At 47.6% G+C, this 22,707-nt stretch overlaps 2 protein-coding genes across 7 annotated transcripts in view; one reads left to right on the plus strand and one right to left on the minus strand.

Moving 5' to 3' along the window:
* The first annotated feature begins 1,261 nt into the window (after nt 1–1,261).
* Get1 (guided entry of tail-anchored proteins factor 1) lies at nt 1,262–12,028 on the plus strand. Its single transcript, XM_006981365.4, has 5 exons — nt 1,262–1,463; nt 6,831–6,996; nt 8,025–8,092; nt 8,239–8,353; nt 10,140–12,028. Exons 1-5 carry the CDS (start codon nt 1,362–1,364, stop codon nt 10,211–10,213), a joined length of 525 nt encoding a protein of 174 aa, XP_006981427.1. The 5' UTR covers nt 1,262–1,361; the 3' UTR covers nt 10,214–12,028.
* Nucleotides 12,029–12,515: 487 nt separating this feature from the next.
* The window catches only part of Lca5l (lebercilin LCA5 like), a 35,539-nt gene continuing 25,347 nt past the window's right edge, over nt 12,516–22,707 (minus strand). For all 6 annotated transcript variants that reach the window (XR_013043894.1, XM_015999873.3, XM_076549295.1 and 3 more), the window contains 4 exons: nt 17,587–17,671; nt 16,342–16,439; nt 15,918–16,035; nt 12,516–13,795 (listed from right to left, as the gene is read on the minus strand). Coding sequence is in view for 5 of the 6 variants with exons in the window: in XM_015999873.3 (XP_015855359.1) it covers nt 13,128–13,795; nt 15,918–16,035; nt 16,342–16,439; nt 17,587–17,671 (969 nt within the window). In the remaining variant the exon portion in view is untranslated. The remainder of the gene's footprint in view (nt 13,796–15,917; nt 16,036–16,341; nt 16,440–17,586; nt 17,672–22,707) is intronic.

A 22,707-nucleotide genomic window follows, 5' to 3' on the forward strand; every position in this document is an offset into this window, starting at 1 on the left:
CGTCAGCTACACGGAGGGTTTGAGGCCAGCCTGTATTACCCCCGACCCTGTAGTTTCAGAAGTTCAGTCCATTATCATCATGACAGGGAGCATGATGGTGTGCAGGCAGATGTGGTGCTGGTGAAGTGGCTGAGAGTTCTACATTTTATTTTGGTAATTTTTATTAAAGGCTCACTGTAAAACCAAAACGTTTTTTATTTTCTTCTTCTTTTGTGCTGATGGGACCTAAGACTCCACACATGGTTGGAAAGTCTCAATCAGTCACTAAGTGGTCTCTTTTGATTAATAATTTATTTTTAGGAATACAATTTTATACGTTGTTCGTGTTTACTAGCGTTTAGTTTAAAAAAATGTAGACAAGCCATTTTACACGAAACAACTGATTAGAAGACATTTTTTAGTTACCTGCTACGATGAAGTAGGTTTCTATTCATGCAAAGGCTTATCCTAAGATACATTTAAGAATAAAGGTGAGTTGCAGGGCTGGAGAGATGGCTCAGAGGTTAAGAGTACTGGCTGCTCTTCCAGAGGTCCTGAGTTCAATTCCCAGCAACCACATGGTGGCTCACAACTATCTGTAATGAGATCTGGTGCCCTCTTCTGGCCTGCAGTCATACATGCTGTATACAAAATAAAAAAATAAATCTTAAAAAAAAAAAAAAAAAGCCGGGCAGTGGTGGCGCACGCTTTTAATCCCAGCACTCGGGAGGCAGAGCCAGGCAGATCTCTGTGAGTTCGAGGCCAGCCTGGGCTACCAAGTGAGTTCCAGGAAAGGCGCAAAGCTACACAGAGAAACCCTGTCTGGAAAAACCAAAAAAAAAAAAAAAAAAAAAGGTGAGTTGCCTGGCGGTGGTGGCGCACGGCTTTAATCCCAGCACTCGGGAGGCAGAAGCAGGCGGATCTCTGTGAGTTCGAGGCCAGCCTGGCCCGCAGAGCGAGTTCCAGGGCAGACAGGCATACACAAAGAGAAACCCTGTCTTAAAAAAAAAAAAAAAAAAAAAAAAGTAATAAAGGTGAGTTAATTCAGTAAGAACATAAATAGTTCCCAGATACTACAAACACAGCGCAATGCAATCACAGTTTGCTAAACTAGTACGGGCACCACGTGGCTACGGCAGCCGGGAAGGAGCAACGCCGGAACGGTCCCCGAGAGGACGTGTAATGAGCAGGCCCGGGAGTTGCTGGCGGCGCGGTTCCCATGGTGCCGCCGTAGCCGCGGTGCACCGGCGCAGGCGCAGTCTACGACGCCGTCTCCCGGGCGCCGCCGGAGCGGAGCAGAGCTGCAGTGCGCAGGCGCAGGCGGGCGCGGCGCCCTGGTCCCCATGGCGCTGCGGTAGCGGTGCTGGTGCGTGGGAGCCGGGATGAGCGCGTCCGAGGCGGACCGTGGGGCGTGGCTGCTGGTGCTGAGCTTCGTGTTCGGGTGCAACGTGCTGCGGATCCTCCTGCCGTCCCTTTCCTCCTTCGTAAGTAGCTGCCGGGGGGCGGCCGAGGCCGGGACGCCGGGCCTTGCCGCGTGTGTGCTGAAAGGTTTATACCGTCAGGTGGCTCCTAGCTCCTAACAGGTCGCGAGGTTCAACCAACTAACTCCACTCACTGCGCTCTGGAGGGTGGGGACTCCCGGAGCCACGCTTTCAGGCAGCAGGAAGCCTCAGGCAGGACGTGCTGTTAACCCTACTTCCACGATGCAGCCCGGCCATGCATCCTCACAGGTGCCTGGCCCTGGAGCGGCAGATCCCCGGCTGCAGGGAGCCCCTGCTCTCTCCATGGGAAGAAGGAACACTACGGAAGAATCTAAATAGGACATACCCTTCCTGCTCACTCGCGTTTCTTTTTAATTTTAACTTTTATGTGTATGTGTGTTTTGCCTGCATGTAAGTGCATCCCATGTGTGCAGTGCCTTTGAGGCCAGAAGAGGGGGCATTGGATCCCCTGGAACTGGAGTCACAGTTGTGAACCACCATGTCAGTGCTGGGAGCTGAACCCAGGTCCTCTGCAAGAGCAGCTAGTGCTCTTAACCACTGGGTTATCTCTCCAGTCTCTCCCCAATCTGTAGCTATGAAAGATTTATTTATTATTTTATGTGTATGTTCCAAGTGTATGTATGTGTATCATGTGAATGCAGTTGCCTTGTGGAGGCCAGAAGAGACCGTCACATCCTCTGGAACTGAGTTACAGATGGTGTGAGCTGCCACATGGGTGTTGGGAACCCAGGTCCTCTGCAGGAGGAGCAAGCGTGCTTAACCGCTGAGCCATCTCTACAGCCCGTACCCACAGCCCTGGAAAACATTCTTTGTGATAAACTTGGTGAACGAGAACGTTTCCCTGAGCTTTGTGGGCTGTGCAAATCAGCGGAGCCGGAAGAAGAGTCTTAGCGGAGCCGGAAGAAGAGTCTTAGTGGAGCCGGAAGAAGAGCTTAGGAACTCTTAACATGTGGCTGACCTGTGTGACTTGTGACTGATTTGAAGCGGTGACTGTGGGAATTGACCCCGTCTGCAGGTTAGAGTGGAGAGCACCTAGCTGGTGCGCCTACACATTTGGGATCCCAGCAGCCATCTGTGTGTGGGCGGCTGGTGGGAGAAACCGAACCTTCGTCTTCACGTCTTCCTGGAGAAGCCTCTAGTCCTTCGCCCCTGTAATCCACGTGTGTGTTTTGGTAGTTAGAGTTCCTCACGTGTCGGGACAGCAACCCCTCCTGGTTCCTTGTGTAGTTTTATTTTTCCGTCTCATTTAGTGTGTGTGTGTGTTTTTGTGTATGTACAGGCACATGTATGTGTGTGTGGGCGCACACAAGTAGAGGGCTGAGGTTGATATCGGGGATAGTCCTTGGTCACTTTTCTTCTGTCTTATTCATTGAGGCAAGGTCTCAGTAAAATCCAGAGCACACTGATAGGGCTAATCTCATTAACTAGCCTGCTGTGGGGATCCCATCTCCATCTTCCAAGGCTGGAATTACAGAGGGGCATCTACACCCACCTTTTAGGTGGCTTCCTCATGCATGTACAGCAAGAGCTTTAACCACTGGGCCACCTCCCTGCCTTTGTGTGGCTCCTTCTCCTTCCATCCTGTGTCTCACTCCACTTTACCTCACAGTGGAGCTCAGGAAACAGCCCAGTTGCTCAAGGAGTCTGTGTGGGGCTGTCCTCACTCAGTTTGTCATGAGTTTCCAGTAGCCAGCAGATAGGGAGGAGATGTATGTCTTGCCATCTCAGGATCCTCCAGTACACTTTTACAAGACTTGTGTGTGCTCCGTTTCAGTCCTGAGTGTTCGCCCTGGGTGCACAGGCATCATTGTTTGGAGGAAGCACCTGGACTTGACCTGGGCCTGCACGGAGTTCTGTGCTGTTCCTGCAGGAGGTACACCGCCTTGAATCCGCTACCAAACCCTTTGGTAGTGACACCTGGGGTGGTTGCTGGGTCCGGAAGGATAATGCATGATTAATACTGTAGCGGAGTACAGCCCGTCTGTAACTGGTGTTCAGAACAGGGAAGAGGAGTGAGAGATCTCATTTGTCTGGCTGCTGGGTTTCCAGTGAGGGAGCTATTGGGAACACCCTGGTATAAGGACGCCAGAATACTGCTCCCCACAATGGTGAGAGCATCCCCACCCCCTGCTTCTGATTTGAAAGACCAAGTGTGACAAATTGATGACAAGGTTGGGTTGGGATGGCAGCGCTGTGTCTAGGTGTTCAGAGTGTAGCCTTCCTCACTGTGATTCTGAGCGGGTGGTGCCGGTGCCTGTAGTTGGCCTGGCTGGGATTGTTCTGAGGTTCCCTTTGTGTTGGTCACAGCATGTCTAGTTGAGACTGTCGAATGTAAAGTAGGGGACCCAGCATTGTCCTAAGAGAAGGGGACATAGGGTGCACTGTGCACCTCCACGGGAGGCACACTGCTCAGGTGCCCCGGAACTGACGCGTACAGGTGGGGTTGACTCTTCTGAGATGAGGGTCTGATGTTCAGGTGCCCAAGGAACTGGCCTGGCAGAGGTGGGGTGAGGGCCTGAGAGTCGCAGTGAGCAGGTGCCAGCATGAACTTCCTGACAGACCCGGCTTTGCTGGCAGTAGCATTCTGCACACATGCCTCTGGGGCCTGGCTGGGGCAGCTACTTCTCTCACAGTGTGTGTTCAGCACTTTCCAAGTTACCCTTTGCTTTGTGCTTGAAACCTTGGCCAGCTCCTTCTGGGACCCGTCTGGAGCATTTTCCTCTCGTATTCCCTTTCTACAGACCAGCCTCTCAGCAAGGCCCTTCTTTGGGATTATTGTTTATATTTATTTTATTTTTGTTTTTGCTTGTTTGTTTGTTTATGTATTTACTTGAGACAGAGTTTCTCTGTGTAGCCCTGGCTGTCCTGGAACTCATTCTCTAGACAGGGATCTGCCTGTGGCTGCCTCCCAAGTACTGGGATTAAAGGCATGTGTCGCCATGACTGGTTGGGACAGGATTTTGGGGCATAGCAACCGAACAGGATATGCTCCTGGAACCTCAACTGAGAGTGTGTTCCTGGGCTGGTGGGTGGAGTGCTTGGCTGGCAGGGACCTCTACCCAAGGAGCAGGCCTCTGGACTCTGTGTATGGGTCTCATCTCAGGTCCCTTCCAGAGATGAGATGGGTGTGGAGACACACCCATGCTGGTGAGCTGGGCTGTGCAGCTCATACCAGCAGCTTTCAGACCCATCTGGCCCTTGGGTCGTCAGTGATGAGTCAGGGTTTGACCCTTCCCAGAGTGACTCCAAGCTCAATCTTGGGCAAGCGTGTAGGCAGAGTGTATCCTGGCCAAACAGGATTGCAGCAGGAGGCTAGTGTACTTACCCGCAGGCCTCTAGCCTCTGCCCGCAGGGTGGGAAGAAGGAAGCCTAGATTCTGTCCTGTTTCTCGGGTTGTCTCTACCGCCTGAGTCATCTTGATAAAAAATTCACAAACTTGGTGCCTCAGAGTCTTGGTGGTTCTGTCTCCAGGGCATTTGTGAGTCTGAATCACCTAAAGGATGGTTTGTTTTCTTTTGAGACGGGCCCCAGTGTGCAGCTCACGTTGGTCTGGAGGTGGCCATGCACTCCTGGCTGGCTTTGAACATCTGCTGAAGCTTCCCAAATGATGGGGCTGTGGGCGTGCACCTCCAGGCCCAGCTTGCTCCTGTTTCCTGTTTAAGTTCAAACAGACTTTATAGAGACCCTGATTTTTGAAAGATAGTTCTGTAACTTTAAAAAAAAAAAAAAAAAAAAAAAAAAAAAGCCGGGTGGTGGTGGCTCATGCCTTTAATCCCAGCACTCGGGAGGCAGAGCCAGGTGGATCTCTGTGAGTTCGAGGCCAACCTGGGCTACAGAGTGAGATCCAGGAAAGGCACAAAGCTACACTGAGAAACCCTGTCTCGAAAAAACCAAAAAAAAAAAAAAAAAAGGTGTATGGGAGCTGGAGAGATGGCTCAGTGGTGAAGAGCAGTAACTGCTCTTCCAGAGGACCTGGGTTCAATTCCAGCACCCACATAGCAGCTCACAACTGTCTGTAATTCCAGTTCCAGGGGACTCGACAGTCATGGCAAAACACCAATGCATATAAAATAAAAATAAATAAAAAGAAACTGCAAAAAATGGTGTATGACATTTAAAATTATTTTATATGCGTATGGGTGTTTGGCTTGCAGGTATGACGTATGTCTGTACATTACCTGCATGCCTGGTGCCCATGGATCCAGAAGAGGGCGTTGGATTCTCTAGAACTGGAGTTACAAATGGCTGTGAGCTACCATATGGATTCTGGGAACTGAATTCTAGTCCTCTATTTTAAAAAAAAGTGCTGTTAACCACCGAGTGTCTCTGCAGTCTGTCTCTGTGACTTTTAGAGACTTTGGTCCATTCCTGTTTTCGTCTCCAGGGTGAACCAGGCTGGAGTAACCCTCCATGTGAGTGGTGGATAGTGAACAGCAAAGAAAGGTTGTTTTGCATACCCTGTTCCTTGTGCCAGCCGCAGACATGGCACAGTAGTGAGCTCACTGTGTAGCCGCCAGTGTGACTCGGATTGCTGGCCCCCGCCTAAGGGCTTTGTCCTGCGGGCTCTGGAGGGGGCTTCCGCTTGTGTGCCTGGACTGTGTGTGGACACTGGAGTTAAGGGTTTGGTTCTGGCTGTAACTGCAATTGCCCTGTTGTGTGGCAAGCAGAGGAGTCCTCTGAGCTGGGGTTGACACTCGCTGTGGGCCAGGTTCACTTTGGATGCTTCCGCTTTTCTCCTTTAAAAACAAACAGAGCTATTCTTAAAAAGTTTGGACAAACCTGCACATGCAGGAGTCAGTCATACTGTTTAAAAAGCAGTTTTTTACCCCCAGAACCCCTGAAGGTAAGGTGACGGCCTTGGTGAGTCCAGTCTGAAAGCTTTTTGCTTTCCCCACATTAGATGAGGTTCTTTCCAGCGTCACTGTGTTTGTGGTGATCTCTGCTGTCCCCAGTCTTGGGGGGCTGTTCTGCAGAGCCGCTGCTGTGTTTGGAGGGGTCCTGGACAGTGCTGTGTTGCTGCGCCTCACACTGGTACGCTTCCGTCTGATGAAGAGGTGCCTTTCTGCCCGCCACCTTCCTGACAGCTCTGAGAGTGTTGGGTGCCACCTGGTGGCCGCTGTTGTCCTGCTCTGGGTTGACTGCAGGGCTGTTTCTGTTTTAGATGACTCCCCCAGTGTCTTCCTGCACCCCTAAACCATGTGGCAGCTGGGCCTGTCAGAAAGCCTGTCTTAGGCTCAAACCTGTAGGGGGTCCATAGAGTTAATTGGCTGGGTCTCGGTGAGCACATACAGGTCCCCACGTTAGAGCTAGAATGTGGAAGGACACTGATGTTGGCCTCCTCCCTGCCAGGTTTCCAGGGTGCTGCAGAAGGATGCAGAGCAGGAGTCGCAGATGAGGGCAGAGATCCAGGACATGAAGCAGGAGCTGTCCACTGTGAACATGATGGACGAATTTGCCAGATATGCCCGGCTGGAAAGGAAGATCAACAAAATGACGGACAAGCTCAAGACTCACGGTACTTCCCCTGCAGTTACCTGTGATGTGGCAGGCGTCACGAGGGCTGATCAGGGGCTGTGTGTGGATTTGAAGGGCATTCTTTGCTTCCTAGATGGCTGCACAGTGACCAGACCTTGTAGTTGTATAGAGGATCTTCCACAGTAACTTCACTTCTCCCTCTTTGCTGGTCAACATTTGCTTCCTGTAGAAGTCATCATAGATTCTTCATCCTCTAGACTTTCATTTTCAAGTTTGGCATTTGCTGAGGGAAGTCCAGATAGAGATCACACAGTGGGTCCAGGTACTTTGTCTCACTCTCAGGAGCGTGCCCACAGTGTGGAGATGTCAAGGAGCAGCTCCTGACCAAGGATGGTGCACACTTGAGTTCTGGTACCCTGAGGCAGAGTCAGGCAGGTCTCTGAATTCAAGGCCAGCCTGGTCTACATGGTGAGTTTCAGACTAGCCTGGGATACATAGTGAGAAGTACCCACAAACACACACTCTGTCTTTGTCTCTCTCTCTGTCTCTGTGTCTCTGTCTTTCTCTCTCTCTCTTACACACACACACACACACACACACCTCTCCAGACAGCAGTGTGTCCTGAGAGGCTCTGCTGGGCTGTGTAAGGTGGAGCAGGTTGCACACTGTAGAACTCACAGGGGCCTGTGCAGGCCTGGGAGAGCTGGACTCCTGCTGGAGGTTTAAAAAATGGAGATGATGTGTAGTCCTGTTGGTAGGCGGCAGGTACATTAGGAAGAATCTCTGATGAGTGGCTTGCAGGGAGTCCATGGTGCAGTCTAAGTAGGCTTGTACTTAAATGATGGCCTAGTGATGCAACTTTGTAAATTCTGTCAGTTAGCGTACAGATAAGGAGCTTCGTCATGGCATTTCATACTGTGTGCTGTACTTGGTCCTGTTTGGTGTTTCTAAGTATATTGATTATTTCATTTATAGTTAGAAGATGTTTTATTGGGGAAAATAACACTTCTGTTTGGGTATTTTCTCAACTTTGCAGGATTAGTTCATGTTTCACTGTTTTTCTTTCAGTGAAAGCACGGACAGCTCAGTTGGCCAAGATCAAATGGTTCATAAGCGTTGCTTTCTACATCCTGCAAGTAAGTGTGTGGTGTCGCCCGGGCAGCTGTTTGCTTCTTTCCTTTTTCTGCGTGTGTGTGTGTGTGTGTGTGTGTGTGTGTGTGTGTTCACTGGGAGGACTGACCAGGTAGGGTGTGATGCCCCCACTCACCTCATCTTTCTCTAGGCAGCTTTGATGGTCTCACTCATTTGGAAGTACTACTCCGTCCCTGTGGCTGTGGTGCCCAGCAAGTGGATCACCCCGCTAGACCGCCTGGTCGCCTTTCCTACTCGAGTAGCAGGTAGGTGGTAGAGGTGTGTGGTGGGAGGTTAAACCGCCTGGCGTTGTCCTCACTGTCCTCTTAGCAAGCCCCCCTCCCCAAATCTCAGCCTTTTGGAGTCTAGAGAACCTGCTTGCAGGTCACTTGAATGCTCAGGAGCAGAGATACAGCCCCGGCACTCAGGCCACCTTCTCTTCCCTGTGGCTGCCACACTGAGTAACTTGCTGCTGTTGGCTGTTGCTTTGGATGTTAGAGGTTGTTCGTGTCATTGAAGAATGAGCAGACACATAGGAATATGTTTTTGGGTTGAGGGGTGGTTGAGACAGGGTTTCACTGTGTGGCCCTGATTGGCCTGGAACTTGACTGTAGACCAGGCTGGCCTCAAGCTCACAGAGATCTGCCTGCCTCTGCCTTCCCAGTGCTGCTGGGATTAAAGATGTGCTCCTCCATGCCCTGGCAATAGTAACAATTTTTAAAGAATCATGCCAGTTGCCTTGTGTGTGTACTTTTAGTCTAGCACTCAGGAGACAGGCAGGAGGATCTCTGTGAGTTCAAGGCCCACTTGATTTACATAGGGAGTTGCAGACCAGCCAGAGCTACTTAGAAAAAAGGGCAGGGGCGGGGGTGGGGGGATCCTGCCAGTTACAGATAACCCCAGTTGTGGTCTGTTTCTTCCAGTCTGTCTTTGCCATCTGTTTTAAAATGGTCAAGGTCACCTGGTTTAAATCATTTTATGCCCCTTCCACTCCAAAGTCAACACAGGGGCTTAATATTAATTGTCAATGTTTGGCAGATAGCTCAGGCTTGTTACTAACTAGCTCTTCCAGTTTAACCCATTTCTGTTAATCTGTGCTGCCCCAAGGCTGGTGGCGTTTACCTCTATCCCATTTTGTGTGTCTGACTCGTTCTGTGTGACCCTCTGACTCCACCCTCTCTCATCCCAGCATTCTTAGTTTGGTTGTCCTACCTATACTTCCTGCCTGGCTACCAGCCAATCAGGTTTTTATTAACAATGAGAGCAGTACATATTTACAGTGTACAAAGATTGTTCCACAGCAGGTAACTTAAACAGATCTGCTTCCTGATGACTGGAATCCAAGGTGAAGGTGCCATATATTGGTATCATTAGGACTCATTTTGTGGTTGACAAATGGCACCCTTTCAAGGGTCCTTGGGTAAGAGGAGGAAATGTTAACAATGTACCGTGTAAGCTTCTTCCTAAAGCTGACCCATGACCTCAGCCTCTCCCAAAGGCCCTGACTAATGCTGTCCCCAGGGTCAGGACTTAAGCATATGAATTAGGGTGCAAACATGTAGGTCACAACACTCTGTCAGTAAATTTTTTTGGCAAAGAATTTTCTTGTTATTTGAATTTTCCTGTTAGGACACTTTCTCAGGTCCTGATTTTTACTAGTAGAGATAATACTGCTGGATGTGGTGGCTCATCATGCCTGTGATTCCAGCCTCTGGGAAGCCAAAGCAGGTGGGTTGCTGCAGGTTCAAGGCCATTGTGGACTAAGTGTAAGAGCCTGTGAAAAACCAAAGTGTATGTTCTTGCCAGTCATAGGTTCTGATGTGTGATAATACTGTAGTGGTACAGGGTGTTCTTACAGCCTGTTACATACCCAGTGACATCTCTGGCAGCAAAGGGATACTAGGACTGTGTCTGTTGTTCTGGGTGGTCCAGCCTGGTGCACGGTGCACCCTGTGTGTGAGCTGTAGTCATGAGGTCCTTTTCTTACCCCTCAGTACCTTCCTTCCTCTGTGTTGACATGTGTATCCTCTGACATGAGCTTCTTTCTTTTAGGTGGAATCGGAATCACCTGTTGGATTTTAGTCTGTAACAAGGTTGTGGCTATTGTCCTCCACCCTTTCAGCTGAGGGGACATGCGCAGCTACACGACTGTGCAGCAAGGATCTCCCTAGGGTAAAGAGCTGATTGCACAGACGTCCACAGGGGCTTGATTTTGTGTTTGGGAACATATTTGCTTTTGTTCTTCACCTGGGAGTCTTGTCTGAGTCAGGATTTCCTACACTTGTCACTGAGCCAGAAGGAGACCAGTTATGACACTTACGTATCGCTGACGTAGATTTGGATCCATATGAACTGTGAACTGTCAGGTGGCATTTGCATGCTGGCACTTGCTCTGGGCATGGTTTGGTTATCTTGCCAGCTGCCAAGACTTCTAACAACTCCAATAGTGCCGTTTTTAATTTTAGAAAAAAAACAAAACACTTTTTTTTTAGAAAAGAAAATTAGAAAAAAATATCACTACTAGAACTCTGCTTTTTAATTCGTTCAGCTGAAAAGTTCAGCTGAAAGTGACACCAGTGGATGCTGCTTGTCCTCGTCCTCCAGTTTAAATGCCATTTGCTGGGCCAGTGTGTAAATGTGTGAAAAGCATCACCATGTAGCTAAGCCTGTTAATTTTTCATACTGGTTCCTATGTGTGTCCATGAGACCACGTTATATTGTTTTTATTTAAAGCCTTTCAAATGAAGTATGTCTTTAAAGCATTGGGTCTCTATGCTGTATAGTGTGGAACAGAGTTAAACAAGGTGGGGTCTGATCCAGTTCATTTGAACTGAGACTCATTTGGCTCATGAAGTTACAAGGCAGAGTTCTGCCAAGTCTGGGTGTTTTTGTTTTTGTTTTTTTGAGACATAGTCTCTCAATGTAGTCCTGGCTGTCCTGGAATTCTGTACATAGACTGGGCTGGCCTTGAACCTACAGAGATCCACCTGCCTCTATCTCCCAAATACTGGGATTAAAGGTGTGTGCTGCTACACCTAGCTCCAAGTCTGTTTTTGAAGCACTTTTCCTAGTTACAGTATTTGCCAGGCTGTGGTCCTGGACTCTGGGGAACCAGAACACAGAAAAGCTCCTGCTATCACATGTCTCTGCACAGCTCCGATTGTCCTGGGACCACTGGACCAGGCTGACCTGGAACTTATAGAGATCCTCTTGTCTCTGTCTCCCACTTTCCGGGATCAAAGGCATAGCACTGGGTTTTGAAGGATCATATTTATATTGTTATGTTTCCTAATGAGCTCATAAATAGCGTGTTTTTTTGACTGTACTGTGAACAGGCTGAGTGTGGCCCTTTGGTCTGTTGTCGGATGGAGTACCACCAGAGCGGGCTTGAGGGTCCACTGATGGAAATGCAGAAGACCCTGTAGATTCATGGTACCAAGGTTACTTGGCTATAAAGGGCACAAATGGAGTGCAGCAGTATGCGTGGACAAAGTGGACCTGCCCACCAGCTCCGGCATCCTCACCACACAGGGAACACTTGGACTACAGAAGATTAGTCCAGGACCTGAGGAGGTTGGAATGGCACTGGAAGCTGCAGAATCCGGCTCACTCCAGGGGTTCAGCACTCAGGGAGGGGGAAGGGATGCACCTTGGTCCTTTTTGCAGTGAGCTGTAGTCTGGAGTGGTTCATCATTCAAGCAGCCAGAGCTGGTATCCAGACCGTAAGCCTCTCAAAGGTGTGTGATTCCCACTGACCCTGCAGGAAAAAGGTGACAGAGGGGTTAGTTTGTTCTCAAATGTTAGTGCCCCCAATGCATAATGTGTGTAAGACTGTTAGTGTTCCCATGTGTACAATGTTAAGACTGAGTGGGGGACATCACCATGTCTCTCCCCCAGAATCGTATTAATAATACAGTAATAAACATTGGACTAACGAGGAAGAGGTGCAGCAGAAAGCGCGTTTTGTCTTCCTGCCCTGTCATGGTTCCCAGGCTCCAGTTTCCTGCTTCTCGGGGTTCTCCAGGTGGTCCATGTTTATGAATGTTGGTGTGTATGCAGTTTAAAAAATTATAAAAGAAAAAAATCTGAAAAACCAAAATCACTATTATTATTATTTTAATTTTAATTTTTTTGGAGGCAGGGTCTTACTGTGCAGCCCTGGCTGGCCTGGAACTCACCATGAAGACCAGGCTGGCCCAAACTCGGATCACCCTGCCTCTGCCTCTTGAGTGTTGACACAGGTGAGCAGCTGTACCCAGCAGCAGCATCCACTCAGCAGGCACTATACCATTGGGCCACACTTGGCCCTTGTTCAGAGTTTTAAAGGTGTTACTATACACTAGCCCATGAACATTTGGAGACAATGTGGCTGATTCCAGGTAAGGAATAAGTTGCTCTTACAGCTAAATGAAGCCAAGTCACACAGTGTAGGCTGGGAATTCAGATCCTTTATAGCTCCAACGAAAACCATCAGTCCTGAGCAGCTAGCTTGAGCATACAGTTGTTTTAGAACAAGATTAAGAGAAAAGGTCATTATGTAACAAAATAATAAATCTCGACAACAAAAAATAGAGACTCCTATACAGGCACAGAGGGGCTCACAAAGGCAGGCCATTTAGATGTTTGCAGCTCAGCTGAGCAGGAGACCAGCAGCAGTGACTCTGAGGCCACACTAGAACCTCTGTACTGTCTCTTGAGTGCTGGCCATCTTGCTGGCCAGTGCTTCCATGCAGTTTTGACAACAGTCCTGCTGACCAAGAGTCGCTGTGAGTCCCAGATCTCCAAGCTCTGTAATAAACTGGTCTTCCTGAAAAGAGTGGACATGTTCCACCTTCATAATAGAGATGCAAGTTTGTATTTAAAATGTTACCGTTGATCAAGATACAGTGGATTATTTTATTAGATAGCAATAAAGCAAATTACCCAAATTACCCACAGCCCACCAAAGTACTAAAACAGACACTATGTAAGCCCTCACATGGTAAGATTAAAGACATGTAACTAGTATATAAACCAGAATGTAATAGGCTACTGTTGCATTTAAATAACTGTTTTCCTGTTTCCTTCGGTGGGTGAGGCCTGGATGGACCGCACCACAGTGGCGCTGGAGTCCCCGAAGGCGTTGCTGGCGGAGGCTTGGCCAGGCCCGAGCTGCTGGGCTTTGCTGGCCGCCTCGCCATTGGTGGGGTCATCCTTGTCTGCAAAGCCTGTGCCGAACAGCTCCTCCATGAGGCTGTTCTTCTTGTCCCGGAACGCCGTCTCCTTGGCTTTGGCCCTGGCGGCCTTGCCGAATGAGGGCTCGTAGCCGGCAGACTCCAGCCGCAGCTCCTGGTCACTGCGGTGCTTGTTTACACCGTGGCGGCAGCGTGGGCTGCCCGAGGCCTGCCCGCAGGACGTGGGCAGCCCGTGGTGCAGGTTCTCGGTGGCCTCTGTGAAGGAGTAGTGCTTTCGTGGCCGAGGGGTCTTGCTAACGCCCTGCCCGTGCTCCATATCATCGGCCTCGCCCACCTCAATCACCTCGCCCATCTCGGCCACTTCCCTGGCCGGGACCTCGCCCTCTGCATCTGCGGGGACCTCGCTTCCCCTTGCCATTGCCTCGACTTCTGGTGGCATGACTTTCTTTTCTTGATCTTCCCTTTTCTCTTCTTGCCTCCTAATAGTTTCCAGAGAGGCTTGTGGTTTTGGGTGTTCGACCTCCTTTGATAGATCTGCATTAGAAAGATTAAGATTAGCCGGGCTATGGTGGCACACGCCTTTAGTCCCAGCACTCGGGAGGCAGAGGCAGGTGGATCTCTTGTGAGTTCGAGGCCAGCCTGGTCTACAGAGTGAGATCAGGACAGGCACCAAAAGTACACAAAGAAACCCTGTCTCGAAAAACAAACAACAAACAAAAGATTAAGTGCCCTCAAACAAGTAGTAGATTTTAGAAGCACTCCTACCCCCCATGGTGCAGTGGCTGAGGGTGCAGCCTGAGTTCCATACACTAGGAAGCAAAATTCCAAAGCTGGGACATGGCCGTGCCAAACTACCCTCAGCACTGAGGGGCTGAGACAGGCACCTCCACCCGTGTGTTTGGGGCGGAAGAAAACATGGTGGCCTGCCCGGGCCTCCACCCGTGTATTTGGGGCTGAGGGTGTAACTCAGTAACAGAGTACTTGCCGAGCATGCCTAAGGTGCCACGTTTGATGCCCCAGCTCCATAAAACCAACCAGCCCCAGCCAGAGAAACCTTAGTGGGTCTCCATTTCAGACTCCAGACAAGCCACTGACATGACAGACAGGTGAATACACACCGGGCACTAACACACAGAAGGGGCATTGTTAATAAGTTTTCCTAGACTGTTCCAAATGGGAGTTAGGAAAAGATTATTCATGCACAAATACTAAGAAAATCTTCCCCCGAGGGTATGAAAATATGTTAAACATCAATTAACACAAGAACCTTTCTACTCATTAAATAGGAGTCATTTCCACCAGAAGCTGAGGGAATGGCCCACCGATGGGTGTGTAAATTGGCAGTTTCTACACACAACAAACCTACACAACCAGACGGCTGCACTGCAAATATGCCAGACGAGCAGTCCGGGAGGGACAGCATGCGGCTCTGGGGGTCCTGGGCAGCTGTGGGCAAGAGGCCTTATGGGAATGATGATTCTACACTACAACAGGAGCTGCAGCTGTTTGTGTGTGTGTGTGTGTGTGTGCGCGCGCGCGTGCGCGCCTAGAACCATGCCTCACCATAGTATATGCTCAAATAGACTTTGTCAAATGAACAAATACATTTTCCAAATGGGCTTAAAAATAAGTGGAAAGGGCCGGAGAGATGGCTCAATGGTTAAGAGCACCAGCTGCTCCTCTAGAGGACCCGGGATCAATTCCCAGCACCCAAATGGCAGCTCACAACTGTCTGTCACTCTAGTTCCAGAGGATCCACTACACTAGGCATGCATGTGGTGTACATATCTCTACATGCAGGCAAAATGCCCATATACATAAAATCTTTAAAAAAAAGTAAGTGGAAAGATAAAATGAGCACCGAGCATGGGAAACACAGCAGCCTTGAGGCAGAATGCTGCCAAAGCTGTTACTTAACCCTTTGACCTCACAGCACAAGTGTCCCAGATTCTCTACTCAGCTCTCCTCTCAGGCCTGGGGAAATGCATGGACTCCTGGCTTGCTCACCGGCTCAGCTTTTCTGGCTTCTCCCAGCTCAACTGTTAGCAGTGGTGAAATATAAAAGTGTGGCCAAGTCTTCAAGGTTCTGAGGGAAATGATAACCTGGAATTTTTACCTATGTTTGGGTACAAGAGTGACATTCCAGATGAGGGGCCCAGGTCTGCCCAACGGCCACCGGTCCCCAGGAAGCTCTAGGAGGCGGTGTGCTCTTAAGACAACGAGGTTTGCTATGCGAAGATGAGGACGTGGCTTAGTGAACAAATAAGGTGGTGAGGGGAGCCTGGGGAATGCTGGGAGATCCAGCTGTATACTGCAGCAGCTAGGCCAGGACCAACCCACACACCCCACTCCCTTCTTCCTCCAGGCTCCCCGATACCAGGGAAGCCAGGGCTTTGCCCTGCCCTGTGACCTAGACTCCTCTGACCAACTTGGCTCAGCCGTCAGCCCCTTACACCCACAGAGATATCTTTCTTTGAGCTGCTCCCAAGAGCTGGAAGTTAATCTTGGTGACTGAGGTCTGGACACTGAGTAGCCGGTCCATGCTCTGACCTCTTCCTGTCTTGGCTCCGCCCACAGGAGCCCTGGCAGAGGCTGTGGAGCTAATGACTTTTGTGCCCAGGGCCCTGAGCTGGAGACATTTTAAAGTTGTTGTTACCTTCACATTTTCTCTTAGGCTCCTCTTGCTTTGGTAGTTTACACATATAGCAAGAAATTTCGTGGTTTGTTTCAGTTGATTTTTCCTTATGAACAATGCTTCCTGTTGTCTTTTTACCCTATAATTTAGAAAAGCAGTATAAATTTATAGTTATATATTTAAATAAGTATCAATGTTTTTTGTATATAGAAAATGACTGCTTTTAGTTACTCTCCCCTCCCTCCCTCAGAGAGAGGGTTTCTTGTGGAACAGTCCTGGCTGTACTGGAACTTAAGGCTAGTCTTGAACTCACAGAGATCTATCTACCTGCCTCTGCCTCCTGAGTGTTGGGACTAAAGGCGTGCGCCGCCACCACACCCGGCCAGTTATTCTATTTTTGTTAAAACGTTTTTTTAGACAATGCAAGATTTTAGAGTTCTCATACCTTTGTTGTCCAAGATGGGACATCTGACTTTTGGGTTTCCTGGTGTCTCATATTTACAAAATTTTTTCTGTCTGCTTGTACTGATTTTGTTGAAGAAACTATAAAATAGGTAGATTTTATGTGAGAAACATTTTATATTCAGAAGCTTTACTGCTTTTGACTATGAAGTAGCCTTTAGACATTCAGTATAACCATGAAGCACAGTACAGGAGGCAGTGTGTAGGCCTCAGAGGTTATGAGCTTCGCAGTGTTAGGGGAAGCAGGTAGGAGCTGGGACGAGGCAGCATTGCTGTGTGGTCGACATTGCTTTTTGTTCCTGTGGTAAGGCTGTCGTAAGAGGCCAAGCCGCTGCCACACCATGTCAGAGCTCCTGAGGCCTGGTGAGTAGACTGTCCATGACGTGAACAAGAGCTGTGAACACCGAAACTAGACTTCACTGAAACATTCTCATGTTGACGGCAGACATACTGTCTTTTCTGGTAGGCTTCACTCAGGATTATAATCTAGAGTGAATGGAGGCCTAGAAACTTGAGGCTGCTGCCTTTGAAAGCAAACCTGCTGCTTCTGCTGCTCTGAGGTGAGGGTTCCACAGTGCCGAGCAGAACCTGAGGCTGGGAGAGATGCAGTGCCTGTGAGAACTTGTCTTATAGAGCAAAATGTAGGACGGGAGCACCAGCCTGGACAGTGCTATGTGTGGGAGTCTACAGCTGTGGAGTTCTAGAGTGAGAACTTCGCTATTGTGATAGGGGAAGATCAGTCACTGCTCAGACCTGAGGGACCGTGTGCGTGTGCGTGTGCGTGTGCGTGTGCGTGTGCGTGTGCGTGTGCGTGTGTGTGTGTGTGTGTGTGTGTGTGTGTGTGTGATTTTGACCAGAGTGATGGTTACATGGCTGCAAGCATTTGCCCAAGTCCACTGATGCTGCAGGCTAACACAGGTACAGTTATAAAATTTACCTCAAACAACTTCATGTTCAGAAGTTGCACACTGACTAATAGGTCTCCTTAGAGAGCTCTGTGACTGTCATTTTGTTTCATCTGAGGTAGGGGCAGAAAGGACAGCCCAGTGGGAACAAGAACATTGCTCTTTTTTTTTTTTTTTCACAGTATCATAACTCCATTTTTTCTACAATCACAAAATGCATTCCGGTGCCTAGTCAAGTGGCTGTGAAAGGTTTCCTATATAAATTAGGAAAATATACCCAGATACTTAAAAATAATTTTTGAGCAAAAGAGACTAAAACATACCTTTTGGGTAGTCTTCCTTTTCATGTAAATTTTTAAGTATTCGATTAGTGTAGATGTTTTTAATTTCCAGCTCACGATCCTTCTCCTAAAAAGAGCCATAGTGTCAGTTTCCCATAAACACTTGCTTTATAAACCTTGACTTAAAGGAGCAATTTAAGAGAAAAGCACTGTGGGCCATAGCAGCTGCTGGTGACATGCTGTGATTTAAAACTGAAATAAAATCAAGGTCAGTCCCAGCCACTATCCATACTTAGTGACCACAGTATTGGATAACAGGGACGAAGCCCTTCATCCAGCTTCTGTCGGGGCTGTGCACAGGGGTTTGTGGGGAAGGCCTACAGCAGGACGCCACCGCTTAGCTTCAAACCCAACATCCATGCTTGTGAATAATGGCAGGACAAAAGCTTTCTAAGTCTTAACTTGTTGGGGGTAAGAAAAGAACTAAGAACCTGAATGTACCTCCTCAATTATATATCGAGACAAGCCTGCTGGAGTCCACCACTGTCTCCCAGGTCAGCTCCATCCCGCTTCTGACCATGAAGAAATGTCAGCGAAGGAAACATTACAGGCCTCTGTATGTCTGAGCTGTAGAGTATAGGCTTTATATTAAAAGTTTTTTAAAAATTATTTTTATGAGTGTTTTGTTGAATGTTTTGCCTGCATGCATCTATGTGTACCGTGGGTAAGCCTGGTGTCTGCAGAGGCCAGAAGAGGGGATTAGATTCCTTGGAACTGGATTTATAGATGGTGTGAGCTGCCATGTGGGTGCTGGGCTGAACCTGGGTCCTCTGCAAGAGCAGCCAGTGCTCCTAACCGCTTGGGCATTGCTTCAGTCCTTCATTATTTATTTTAAATTTTTTGGTTTTTTTGAGACAGGGTTTCTCTATGTAATAGCCCTGGCTGTCCTGGAACTCACTGTATAGACCAGGCTGGCCTTGAACTCACAGAGATCTTCCTGCCTCTGCCTTCTGAGTGCTGGGATTAAAGGCGTGTGCCACCACTATCTGGCTCCAATCCTTTATTTTTATGCTTTATTTAATCATAAAATTTTATTTTGGTATGTACGTACATGAATAAGAAATATCTTTTTTTAAGAATGCATTTTTCCAGAAACAGAGTATTATGGTTCATTCCCCCTTTCCTGCTTTCTCATATTTTCACATTTAGCTCAGAGACTGGAAATGCCAACAGTTATGGTTGTGACAACCTAAGCCCATGGAGGCCAGGAGGTGGTGCTGGATCTCCTGGAACTAGTTAAGTCAAGATGGTTGTGAGCTGCCACGTGGGTGCTGGGAGCTGAACCCAAGTCCTCTGCAAGAACAGCAAGTGCTCATAACTGCTGAGACATCTCTCCAGCCCTCACACTGCTTTAGATAGGGATTTCTGTGTTTTCAGTGACGCACGTTTTGGTTTCTGGAAAGCTCAGTCCTGTCTTTTGGCTGTAGGGAAGGCCTACATTATGGATTCCCTTTTGTCATGTTAGTGGCAGTTAATAGCCATTGATTAGAACAATTAATTCATCAGGAATTTAAAACTAGTGATGTTCTGACCCTATTGCTCCTTCTTTATTAAATGGAATGCTGTATAAGGAGGAATGACCCCTTCACACCGTTGGGTTACTTGGAGGCAGAGTTCATGCAGAAAAGGTAAAAAAAAAAAATTATATCTTTTAAAAATGTTTTAAAATACTGGTTCTCCAGCATTCTCCAAAGACAACAGTCGCTGGTGTCTGGTTGTCTGTCACTGGTGTGTGTGTGTTGTCTGAGTGTGCCACGCATATGAGCACGTGCCCATTAGGTAATGTTACAGAGGCCAGAAGAGGGCACTGATGGTTCTCCTCAAACGCTCTCGATTCTTTTTTCTCCCTGAACCTGAGGCTCCTGTTTTCTGGGCAAAGCTGGAAGCTAGCAGTCCTCCTGCCTCTGTCTCCCTCAGACTGAGGTTATAGGTGTGCCTGGGGAACCCAACTTGTTACATGGATTTGAACTGCAGTCTTCATGACTGTGCAGCAATGCTCCTGATGCAGAGCTATCTCTCCAGACCCAGTGTTTTAAGAATGATGAATTCTTGGATCTGATCATTTTCAACTGTTCAATTGTTTTTCCTTTATATAAAATGCTATTCTTTGACAATTTCATATATATATGAAATGTTTGATAATTATATTCACCCCATTCTAACTCTCTTATATTTCACTTCCTTTAATTTTTTAAAATTAATTTTTTAGTCAGAGTCTTGCTATATAGCCTAGACTTCCCTTGTCTTAAATTCTGTCTCAGCCTCTTGAGTGCTGGGATTACAGGTTCATCTATCATGCCCGACTCTCTTTTTTGATCATCTTTGGCCAGTAGGGACCAGTTCTGCATGCTCGAGTCTGCTGTTTCTCCCCTACAAGGTGATAGTTTCTCTGTGTGACAAGCCTTTGTACATTTCATGTACAACTCTAGACTTAAGATGTCCTGGTTCTCTCTGAACCAGTGAACACTTGAGGTGTCCACTGTTACTCAGTCACATTAAGAATATGTAGCTTTTAAAATAAAATACATTAGGGAGCCATACTTCCACTTTAGATCAAAATCAGGACTGTGGACTTGTGGACTTTATTTAATTTTAACTTACTTGTGTGTTTTCTTTTTTCCATTCCCTAGAACCCTATTCAGAAGGGCATCAACATTATTCACAATGTTTTCAAAGCAACACATCACCCACCAACACACACACACACACACACACACACACACACACACACAATTTTACTTCTGAAACCATTCACATTTGTGTATGGAGTTATTGCAACAGATGTCTGGCTGGAGCTGATTGAAATTTCTGTGCTAAGTCACCTGGAATGGCTTCTCCCATGGCATTACACCACCAATGTAATTCATAGTTGGTCATTTTAAAATATTAGAGTGGATTTTCAGCGACAGCTTTTCAGGTTTTTTATACTTAACCCTGTGTTGTGGAATATTAGTTTAAGATGTGTTACATTTGTTTATGCTGTGGAATATTTGTTTAATGATGCAAAGATGTGTTACATTCTTTTGTGTTGCATTTGTTTAACTCTGTAAAGCTATGCTACTTTGCCTGTCTAAAACGTAGATTGGGCCAGGTGGTGGTGGTGCATGCCTTTAACCCCAGCACTTGGGAGGCAGAGTCAGACGGATCTCTGTGAGTTCAAGACCAGCCTGGTCTACAGAGTGAGTTCCAGACTGTTACACAGAGAAACCTTGTCTTGAACAATAAAATAAATAAATAAAATTTAAAACACCTGATTGGTAATAAAGAGCTGAATGGCCAATAGCTAGGCAGCAGAAAGGACAGGCAGGGCTGGCAGGCAGAGAGAATAAAGAGAAGAAATCTAGAGAAGAGGGAGGAGTGAGAAGAGGAGAGGAGGATGCCAGGGGCCAGCCACCCAGCCACCCAGCCACCCAGTCACCCAACCACACAGCCACACAGCCACACAGCCAGCCACAGAGTAAGAAGGGAAGGAAGACATATAGAATAAAGAAAGGTAAAAAGCTCAGAGGCAAAATGTAGAAGAGAAATGGGATAATTTAAGTTAGAAAAGCTGGCTAGAAACAAGCCAAGCTAAGTCTCGGCATTCATAAGTAAGACTAAGTCTCTGTATTTATTTGGGAGCTGGCTGGTGGTCCTCAAAGAGTAAAAAACCCAAAAACACCAATTACAACCCTGATTTATAATGATAATCAATACTTCTGTGGCCCCAGATGTAGGTTCTGTAGCCAGCTCTTCTGCTCTGTCCTCTGCACATTGTTATCTTTTTTGGTGGTGTGTGTGAATGTGTGTGTTTTGAGACAGAATCTCACTAAATAGCCCAAGTGGCATAGATCTTGCTATCCAGCCCAGGTATGTCCTCAAACTCAAAATCCTCCTGCCTCTGCCTTCCAAGTGCTGAGATTGTGTTAGCTACCATACCTGGCAGTTTTTTTCTCTAAATATTAACCAACATATAGTTTGAACACTCTGTTTGTATATGTACACATGGACACAGTTGAATGTCTCTGTGTATATGTGCCCATGGGCACAGTTGAATGTCTCTGTGTGTATATGTGCACATGGACACAGTTGAATGTCTCTGTGTGTATATGTGCCCATGGGCACAGTTGAATGTCTCTGTGTGTATATGTGCCCATGGGCACAGTTGAATGTCTCTGTGTGTATATGTGCCCATGGGCACAGTTGAATGTCTCTGTGTGTATATGTGCCCATGGGCACAGTTGAATGTCTCTGTGTGTATATGTACACATGGACACAGTTGAATGTCTCTGTGTGTATATGTGCACATGACACAGTTGAATGTCTCTCTGTGTATATGTGCCCATGGGCACAGTTGAATGTCTCTGTGTGTATATGTGCACATGGACACAGTTGAATGTCTCTGTGTGTATATGTGCACATGGACACAGTTGAATGTCTCTGTGTGTATATGTGCACATGGACACAGTTGAATGTCTCTGTGTGTATATGTGCACATGGACACAGTTGAATGTCTCTGTGTGTATATGTGCCCATGACACAGTTGAATGTCTCTGTGTGTATATGTGCACATGGACACAGTTGAATGTCTCTGTGTGTATATGTGCCCATGGACACAGGTGAATGTCTCTGTGTGTATATGTGCCCATGGACACAGTTGAATGTCTCTGTGTGTATATGTGCACATGGACACAGTTGAATGTCTCTCTGTGTATATGTGCCCATGGACACAGTTGAATGTCTCTGTGTGTGTATATGTGCCCATGACACAGTTGAATGTCTCTGTGTGTATATGTGCACATGGACACAGTTGAATGTCTCTGTGTGTATATGTGCACATGGAGACAGTTGAATGTCTCTGTGTGTATATGTGCACATGACACAGTTGAATGTCTCTGTGTGTATATGTGCCCATGGACACAGTTGAATGTATCTGTGTGTATATGTGCACATGGACACAGTTGAATGTCTCTGTGTGTATATGTGCCCATGGGCACAGTTGAATGTCTCTGTGTGTATATGTGCCCATGGACACAGTTGAATGTTCTGTGTGTATATGTGCACATGGACACAGTTGAATGTCTCTGTGTGTATATGTACACATGGACACAGTTGAATGTCTCT

The sequence above is a fragment of the Peromyscus maniculatus genome, chromosome 12, assembly GCF_049852395.1.
Source record: "Peromyscus maniculatus bairdii isolate BWxNUB_F1_BW_parent chromosome 12, HU_Pman_BW_mat_3.1, whole genome shotgun sequence".
In the NCBI taxonomy this organism is placed as follows: domain Eukaryota; kingdom Metazoa; phylum Chordata; class Mammalia; order Rodentia; family Cricetidae; genus Peromyscus; species Peromyscus maniculatus.

Coding starts and splice junctions, on each gene's coding strand:
- Get1 (XM_006981365.4), top strand. CDS start 1,362: ATGAGCGCGTCCGAGGCGGACCGTGGGGCGTGGCTGCTGGTGCTGAGC. Junction 8,093..8,238: donor TTGCTTTCTACATCCTGCAA/GTAAGTGTGTGG, acceptor ATCTTTCTCTAG/GCAGCTTTGATGGTCTCACT. Junction 8,354..10,139: donor CTTTCCTACTCGAGTAGCAG/GTAGGTGGTAGA, acceptor TCTTTCTTTTAG/GTGGAATCGGAATCACCTGT.